Source organism: Fukomys damarensis, unplaced genomic scaffold (assembly GCF_012274545.1).
Source record: "Fukomys damarensis isolate Sample0158 unplaced genomic scaffold, DMR_v1.0_HiC HiC_scaffold_33, whole genome shotgun sequence".
Lineage (NCBI taxonomy): Eukaryota > Metazoa > Chordata > Mammalia > Rodentia > Bathyergidae > Fukomys > Fukomys damarensis.
Window position 1 is genome coordinate 25,966,991 of NW_022900945.1, and position 9,823 is coordinate 25,976,813.

Here is a 9,823-nt window from a genome sequence, read left to right on the forward strand (position 1 = left end):
TCCTTTTTTTTTTTTTTTTTTTTTGTGTGTGGTACCAGGGATCGAACTCAGAACCTCGAGCTTGTGAGGCAGGCATGGTGCCACTGAGCTAAATCCCCAGCCCAGTGTGGGGGTATTTTGTAGATGTGCTTAAGTTCCATAAATACTTGACTTCTAGAAAGATTACTCTAGATAATCAGGAGTGGTGGTCCTGATTCATTCAGTTGAAGAGCTTTAAGAGCAGTACTGTGACTTCCCTGATAATGAAGAAAGTCGGCATATAGACAGCCTCTTTGACCCATGCCCACAAGTTGCAGCCTGCCCTTCCTCATGACCTATCCTACAGATTTGGGGGTGATTAGCTAGACCCCACAACTACATAAGTCATATTCCTGCAATAAATCTCTTTATATTAGTTTGCTTCTCTGGTAGAATTCTGACAGATCCATTTGACCATGTGTGGTGTATGTAGATGTCTTATCTTCCCAGCCAAACTTAAGGGCAGAAACTAGAGGGAATACTAAGTGTTAGGCCTTTTAACATGTGAACTCATCTTATCTTTGAAACCTCCTGTGAGGTTTATAATCACTATTTTACAAAAAATAACTTGCTAAAACTTAGCTTGGAAATGGCAAAGTTCAAAGTCAACACTGAAGTTCTCTTACTTCAAAGTGTACAACATTGAACAACAAAAGCAGATATGACCCCTCACCCAAAAATGGGCAGAGATGAAAGCTATGTAAGCCAAGACGGGTTATGATAGTTAAACAAATGTAAGCAGTTTGTCCAATCCTACTGATATCCTGTCATCCCCAACCCCTACACCCTGATCTCAGCCTGGAGGCGATGCCCGACTGGGACAGCTACAGCAGTCTTCTGAGACACCTCTGAATTACAGAGATGGACACAGCAGTTACAAGTGTTGGGACACTTGTTCCAAGTCACACCAAAGCAAGTCAAGGGCTTGAGAACGTCCTCTCTATCCAGTAGGTACATCAGAGCATCATTCAGTGCTGGACGGCCAGGTTAGTCGGTTCAGTTCTGCTTTATCCTCGTGAAATGTATGATGTGGGCAGGGAAGAGATGTTTTTCTCACCTGTGAAACAGCTGAAGCAAGCAGTGAAATGAGGGCACACGGTGCGTCATGAGAAAGGGTGGGGCCGGTGCTTTGATTCCAGCCTGGTATTTTCTCCAATAAGCCGAGACTCACATGTTAGAGCTATCGGTAATTAAGAAGTGCCTCACAGTCAGCGGACCACACCATTAATATCCAGTATCTTAAAATATACATGGTGTGACCAAAATAATAAGACAAGCTTTCTTAAACTACATGTGAAACCCAACTGGGTTTCTTAAGCTTGCTTCATTCTCTGGACTCACGGTCCTTCCTCACATACATTTTGCCCAGATTTTCTTCTCATCAGGTTTCAGTTCAAAATGCCAGTTTTTCAAGGTGACTTCCCAACCATTCTGATAAAGGGAGTATCCCTAGCTATTCTCTATTACATATTGCAACCATATCTTTTCTCACTGCATTTGTTATTTGTTTTTATTGTATATATTGCACTTCTTTTATTGTATATCTTGTATATATTGAACCTTCCTAAAATATGGACCCTGTATATCTCACTCACTTACCACTGTGTCCCCAGCACCTAGAATAATGACTGACAGGCAGTAAGAATTCAGTAAATATTTACTGACTAAATACCTCTTCTAAAATGAATCTTCTAACCTGGTGTGGTGACGCAGGCCTGTAATCCCAGCACTCGGGAAGCTGAGGCAGGAGGATCTCTGCGAGTTGGAGACCAGCCTGGACTACATAGTGAGTTCCAGGTCAGTCTCAACTACATAATGAGACCCTGTCTCAAAAAAAACAAAGAAACAAACAAATAAAATGAATCTTCTAAAAAGTGATTATATGATAGCAGTTACCTTGAAAATAAATATTAAAATACTAAAAACAGGAAAAAAGAACCAGAAAAAAGATAAAATCAACATTGCTAACTCTCAAAGGGAATAAGATAATGTATACTTTAAAATTTTATTATTTTTTTTTGGCGGGGACAAGGTCTCACTATGTAGTTGAGACTGACCTGGAACTCACTATGTAGCCCAGGCTGGCCTCGAACTCACAGCAGTCCTCCTGCCTCAGCCTCCCGAGTGCTGGGATTACAGGTGTGCGCCACCATGCCAGGCTATACTTTAAAATTTTAGTAAAGGGCCAGGGATTTAGCTCAGTGGTTCCAGTGCCTGCTTTGCAAGTGCAAGGGCCGGTTTGATCCCTGGTACAAAAAAAAATTTAGTAAATAATATTTGTGGATCCTCTTTTGGATCTTCTGTGTCTCTATAATCGCCTTTAGTTCATAAAGATGTTAATTGAGGATTCTGAGTGAAATCTGCTCCATGTTTATATACATAATACAGTAATCCTTTGTCAAGCACCTATTTCCTCAACTTTATATGCTTTGATTCAGTTGAGGCTATTTAAATAAAAGAACAGTTCATGTAGTCCATGTAGTAATAGGGAGGAAGAAAGAACTAGTTTAGGTTCCACATTTCAAAACAAGAATGACCAGGACAAGAAGAATGTGTAGATATTGCCATAATTTATAAAAAGTCCAAGCAATTAGGTATTGCAAAACTGAAACATGGGAGAAACAAATTTAAAATGTTGTATTTCAAGCCAGGAAAGGCTAATTCAGACTTCAAAAGAGGTATAAGGGTTGGGTGTGGTGGATCATGCCAGTAATTCTAGCACTCTGGGAGGCTGAGGTAGGAGAAGCACAGCTTCAAGCCCAGCCTGGGCAATTCAGTGACATAGTAAGACACCGTCTCAAAATAAAAAGAGCTGGGAATGTACCTCAGCACAAAGCCCCTGGGTTCAATTGCTAGTACTGGGAAAACATATACATGAGCTGGGGGTATAGTTCAGCGGTACTGCTTGTGCTTAGCATGTACAAGGCTTTAGGTTCAACTGAACAAAACAAAGAAGAAAAGAAGGTAGCACAGTCCTGTGGTGGTGACAACCTATGGTAGGTATGTTATCTTTTAAGACAAAAGATGTTCATATGAGTTGTTTTTTCTAAACTAAAACCTCAGTATTCAGGTTTAATGGCAGTGTTGGCAATTGTGATAAATAAGTGGGTTCTGGGTTGCAGACTGGTCCTCAGTCTCTAAAAGGTTCACCATCACTGGCTATAGTCTGTATAAAATACAACATAAAAAATATATATATTCATACACGTATTGTTAGAATTTGGATATTTGCATGCTTTCTATTCTTTTATCTTCAACACCTTTATATTTTATTTTAGTTTTTGACACAGGGTCTCACTTGGTAGTTCAGGCTGGCCTTGAATTCACTATGTAATGTAGACTGGCCTCAAACTTGTGGTGATCCTCCTGCCTCAGCCTTCTGAGTGCTGGGATTACAGGAGTGTACCACAAAATCTGGCTTTTGACATCTTTACATTTTAGGTGTGTCTCCTACAGATGTAATAGAAACATAATACAAACATAAAATTTTTATTTTTAAAAATCAGGCTGATCATCTTTTTTCTTTTAACTGAAACAACTGGTGCATTTACATTTAATATAATTTTCAACGTATTTGGGCTTGAACATACCACAGCTATTGCCATAGTAAGCCCCTCCCCCATCTCCTTCTTCAGGACAGGAGCATTCAATCACTTAGATTCTGGGAAGAGAGGTAGTAGACAGTTTAGCTGAGCTCCTTTTAAGACTTTCTTTCAGGTAGAGTACAGCCTTGCTCATGATCACGTCGTCTTGCAGAGGTGGATGTGAAGGTGGGAATCTGCATCCACTGAGTAATCCATAAGGGGGTACAAAGTGTGGACCTTGCAAGGTCATCTCGCTCCAGAGTCCCCTGTAGGGCTGGCAGAGCTCTGCGCCACTGCACTGTTTACTCCTCCCTCTGGCCCGTGCTGCTTTCTCACGCTCCAGAGACGTCGTTCCCAAGGGCTCATCCTGATAGACTTGTTCCAGCCAAATCTGTCTCTAAATCTGTTTCCTAAGGGAGTCAGTCTGTGACATCTGTCATCTTACTACCTGTTTTCCATTCTGACTGGACTGCTACTTTATTTTCTTGCCTCTTTTGAACCAAATATTCTTTTATTCCATTTTCTCTATATTACTTAGGAAATGACATACTTTTTCAATGCCAGAGGTTATCCCAGAAATAATGTGCATCCATGAATTATCAAAGTCTAAAGTTAATTGATAATTTACCCTATTCTATTATATTGTAAGAACGTTAAACACTTTAACTACCTTTACCCTTCTCCCAATTTATATGTAACTGTTCTTCTAACTACATCATATACATGGAATGATGTAATAATATTGTCCTTTTGCATCTGGATTATTTCATTTAGAATAATGTTTACAATTGTTTATCCATGTTGTAGCACACATCAGAATTTCATTCTTTTTAAAGGCTGTATTCATATTCATATTTTGTTGTATGTATATACAATTTGAATATCCCTTATCTCAAATCATTGGGATCAGAAGTATTTGAACTCAGAGTTTTTCATATTTGGGGATATTTGTATAGACTTTACAAGTTAAGTATCCCTAATTGAAAAGTCTGAAGCCAGGCATTGTGGCGCATGCCTGTAATCCCAGCACTCGGGAGGCTGAGGCAGGAGGATTGCTGTGAGTTCGAGACCATCCTGGACTGCATAGTGAGTTCCAGGTCAGTCTCAACTACATAGTGAGACCCTGTCTCAACTCCCCCCCAAAAAAGACAAGTCTGAAATCAGAAATGCTATAAAATCTGAAACTTTTTGAGTGCTGTATCAGTGCACAAAGTTTTGGATTTATGGAGCACATTGGATTTCAGGGCACCTTGGATTTTGGATCAGGGATGCTTAACTTGTACTGTGATTTATTTATCCAGTCATTTGCTAACAGAAAATTGGGCTGTTTCTTCTTTCTGGCTATTAAGAATACTACTACAAACACTGATGTGTATCTGTTTGAGTTTCTGCTTTAAATTATTTTAGTACATACCTAGAGGTGGAATTGCTGGATCATATGGTAATCCTATGTTTAACATTTTGTTTAGGAACATCCAAACTAGCTTCCTAATTTTTTTATATATTACAATTCTCTGTTGAAATTATCCATTGTTTTATTTATTCTCTCTACCTGTTTTCCTATTTAGTTGAACATGAAATTCTTTTTGAATGACTCCAAATCATTTGTGGACCTATTTTAGTGTCTATGTTAATCTCTTGGTTTGGGGTCATATAATTTTGTTTTTTGGCATTTCTTAAAATTTTTTTTTCTTTACATAATGGCTCCAGAGAGTTTCCCTTCCCTCTAGAAAGGCAGATGTAGTGGCAGCTGATTATTTTAACCCAATTCTGAGCTGTGCTGAGTTGAAGCTGGGTTGTAGCTCTGGTAAAACTCAAGCTATTTTGACTTATCCTTGTTTGAAGGGCATATCTCTCAGGGATTTAAACTGATAGCCTGGCATTAAAGTTATGAACTTTACTCAGACTTTAATCTGTATCTTGTAAAACCATCAAAATACAAAATGTCTGCTTATGTTTCCTTTTTTTTTTCTTTCTTTTTTCAGCACTGGGGATTGAACCCACTGGCACATATTCTGGTGGGATAACTGGTGGCATGCATGAGGTAGGTCAGTTTTCTACAAAGGCTCTGCCAGTTTCTTGTCCCCAGCAACAGCTCTGGGGCAATATATAGTTATGCATTACTTAACAACTGGGATATTTCTGAGAAATTCATGGATAGGTGATTTTATCATTATGCTAACATCATAGAAGGTATTTACACAAACCAAAATGTATAACCTGCTAAACAGAGGGTTTATGGCATATATCATCGTATATGTATTCTGTTGTTGACTGAAATGTTCTTATGTGGTGCATGATTATAGTTCCGTTCATCAGACTGCACCCCCCACCTTTTGGTGTTTTGAGAAAGGATCTTGCTATGTAGCCCAGGCTGGCCTCGAGTTTGTGAAGACCCTTCTGCTCCGGCCTCTTGATTACAGATATGCACCACGACTCCCAGCCTTCTCCAATTCTTTGCCTATGCTCAGAATCAACAAATCTACACAGCTTAAAGGAAGTTGCAAAATCAGCTCTCCATTCTGAAATTCTTTTAGTTCACATTACTCCTGGTCTTTAGCTTTTCTGAGTCTCAGCCCAAGAGAAAACTGTACCAGAGTTCCCACCTTTGACTGGACTGGACTAGATTTTCATTTCCCTACTCCCATAAAACCGTATTTCAGGGTATACATCTCCAGGCAAAGGCAGCCACAAAAACTAAGCTCACTGTTAAAACTAGCTGACCATTCTTGGATCTCAATAATCTCCCAGATCTTGATCAAGTAATTCCTCAGTATTATGTTAGGTCTTTGAAGATTTAAATATACATGTTTTTGGGCTGCGGATTTAGCTCAGCGGTTCGGTGGCCTGCCTTGCAAGTGCAAGGACCTGAGTTCAATCCCCAGTTCCAAAAAAACAATACATACATACATGTTGTTTTCCTGGTTAGTTCTAACCCCATAGTTTCTATGCATATTAATGTTATCTTACCATACTGCCCTTAGTACTACCGGTTATGATAGCTTTACAAAACATGGTTCCAAATGCAGAGTAACCGTAATTGTTTCTAAAGCCAGCCTTTGAAAAATGATGTATTTTAAACTTATAAAGCTTTTTCATTATTTTCAAGTTTTAGTAAGACAAGTATCAAATTATACTATAATTACATTCCGCTTCCATTTCTTATAAATTATGTTAAAAGGAAATTAAAGTGAAAAATGAGGCACTTCAATCACTTATGACAGAATACGTACCAATATGTGCCTTATATTTTATATCAATACAAGATACTTAAAGTCATATCCATTTAATTTTGACTTAATCTCTTAGAATAATATTTCTAAGATCCCCAGATGATACTAACAAGCCTTCCTGGAAAGGCGGGTGCTGGGATGTATTTTTTTCTATTCAAGTATATTTCGTTTCTCTTGGAGATGTGTAATACATATTACTATATTAAAGATGCTGGGAAGTCTTCGGGAAAGTCATCTATTTATTTATTTTTTTGTCTAATTCTATGTTTCCAAATATATTTGACCAGGAAAATATTTTATCCACAGGTTTGTTTTTCAGTATTGGGGCTCTAACCCAGGGCCTTGTAGATGCTAGGCAAGTACTCTTCTGGAGGGGAATAAACATTTGAAATAATGTGGTAAACTGTACGTTATTATAATTGATTATATAACTCCTGCTCTCTCCTTCTTCTCTGAAGGGGACTAGATAGGTTTTGTGGCTTTTTTGTTAGCTTTATTGGATTATAACTTCCTCTGTTAGTCTCTTCTGACATAGGATAGTAGGAAGAATATGAACTTTACAGAGAGAAAGAATTGGGCCAAATTCTGACTCCATCAGCTCAGCAATTCTTCTTTCTTCCTGGGTCATTTTTCTGCATTTATAAAATGGACTTTGGGGGTGTTCAAATTTTATTTTAGGTATTAAATGAACACGTATAGTACCTAATATGTCAACTGGGCCCAGAGGTTCCTCCTACCTTAAAATTCCTCATGAATCTGGAATGGCCAATTGAAACAGATGTATTATTGATATGTTTAAATCTTCTTTACTAATTCATTCCTGCTTCTCATGTTAGTGATTCTTCCCTTGCTTATTTAAGGGACTATAATACTTCTGAATAATATTTTATTTTTATTTTTAATCCTGACTAATGGAGCACCTAGTGTTAAACTTTTTTTTTTTGTCTTAGAACTCTAGGAAACCTCAGGTCTTCCTGTATGTTTCCATAACACTTCCTACTGTAATATTTATCATACTGTGATTACTCGTTTTCTTCCCTGTATAACTATAAGTTCTATAAGGTCAAGAGTTCTTGTTCCCTTGTTATATATACATACTTAGCCCAAGTGGTGAAGGTAAAGTCAATACATAAAGTCAGTCTTTAATAATCTATAATCAATGGAATCCCAAAATCATTATTATTAAAAGTATAATTGGGCCAGGGATTTAATTCAGTGGTGCTGTAGCTGCCTCATAAGTGTAAAGTCCTGAGTTTGATCCCTGGTACCAAAAAAAGAAAAGTATAATTCTAAGCCAGGTACTGTGTAATCTCAGCTAGTCAGGAGGTGAGGCAAGACAACTGCAAGTCTGAGGCCAGGCTGGCCAACTTAGTAAGACCTGATTGCAAAGTAAAAATAAAGGGTTAGAGATGTAGCCCACTGATAGAGTGCTTGCCTAACATGTAAAAGGCCCTGGATTCAATCCCTAGAACCAAAACAAACAAGAAATATACATACATACATATAATTCTAACAGCTGGGGGTGTACCTCAGTGGTACAGTACCTGCTTAGCATGCCAGGTCCTGGGTTTTAGCCCCAGTACCACAAAACAAACAGAAGAAAATGAATAATGCTAAATAAATAACATAAAATACTTTATCTCAGAAATGTTTTAATATTTATAGTAGAAGCTCTTGATAAAAAACCAGGAATTTAAATTTACTTGAAATCTTAACACATTTAAAATATACAAGTGCCATGGAACCAACAATTACTGTTATAAATCTTTGACTAACAGCATGATTTTCTGACATATAAATATATATATATATATATATATACACACACACACACACTATACTATATAATCCATTTATTAGGAGCATATAGATATATATATCATATATATAGTAAACCAATAGGAGAGAAAATGAATAATAAATATATGCTTTTAATATAATATTTAGTATTTAAGAATGACTCTATTTATTTAAAAGACATGTTCCAGAAAACTTGCTTATCAATAACACTTATATATATACACACACACACACACTATACTATATAATCCATTTATTAGGAGCATATAGATATATATATCATATATATAGTAAACCAATAGGAGAGAAAATGAATAATAAATATATGCTTTTAATATAATATTTAGTATTTAAGAATGACTCTATTTATTTAAAAGACATGTTCCAGAAAACTTGCTTATCAATAACACTTTTATATCCTAAATATTAAAAAAACTCATCTAATTAGAATAAACTGAAGTTTAAATATATCTGAAAACCAAAATCCTTCTGTGTAATAAGGATGTTCTCACACTAACTTATTTGTAGTATATAGTATATATTTTTTTGTGTACTGGATATTTCAAGGTAATGAATACTCCTAATTTAGTCATACCAAAAAGCCAAGATGTTTAACACAATGCTCTTGAGAAGTTAACTTTTATTTTTAAAACAGTTAAGTAGTAAATGTGTGCTATTAAGAGGCTTTTCAGGAAACCAGAAAAATTAAAAATACTTACTATTATTTTCTTACAGTCCTTTCCTCTGCATAGTTCTGTATAGGTAGAATACTGCACATATATAATCCAGCTTCCAACAAAAACCACCAACCAGGAAAAGAAAAGATATTTCATCCGAACATACGAGAAGCGAGCCTGGGAGTAAAAGAGCACAACAATCATTCATTCAGCACCAAGTCAGCATTCACTGCCCCAGAACGTGATTTTCCTCCTTTCTTAGAATTACTAAGTATATATTAGGCTTTTATATGGCAAGTTTAGAACAAAGTACACTTTCACCAAGACCAAACAGCACTGGTCTTAGAAAAGGAAGCTTCTTGGTCCTGCCAAGGAAAAAAGAAACAAAATATCCTTTAAGATGTATAACCTTTCAAATGCCACTATCATCAAAAGCTACTTATTAAGCACAAGCACGTGCACCATGCTACAGTGTAAGATGAGGTAAAGAGAGATATAATCCATTTACTAG

At 36.8% G+C, this 9,823-nt stretch overlaps 1 protein-coding gene across 1 annotated transcript in view; it reads right to left on the bottom strand.

The window, feature by feature from the left end:
- The window catches only part of Dipk1a (divergent protein kinase domain 1A), a 28,593-nt gene extending 19,094 nt beyond the window's left edge, over positions 1 to 9,499 (bottom strand). The window contains exon 1 of the mRNA XM_010644907.3: positions 9,355 to 9,499. Coding sequence (XP_010643209.1) covers positions 9,355 to 9,468 — 114 coding nt within the window. The 5' untranslated portion in view covers positions 9,469 to 9,499. The remainder of the gene's footprint in view (positions 1 to 9,354) is intronic.
- Positions 9,500 to 9,823: the final 324 nt, after the last annotated feature.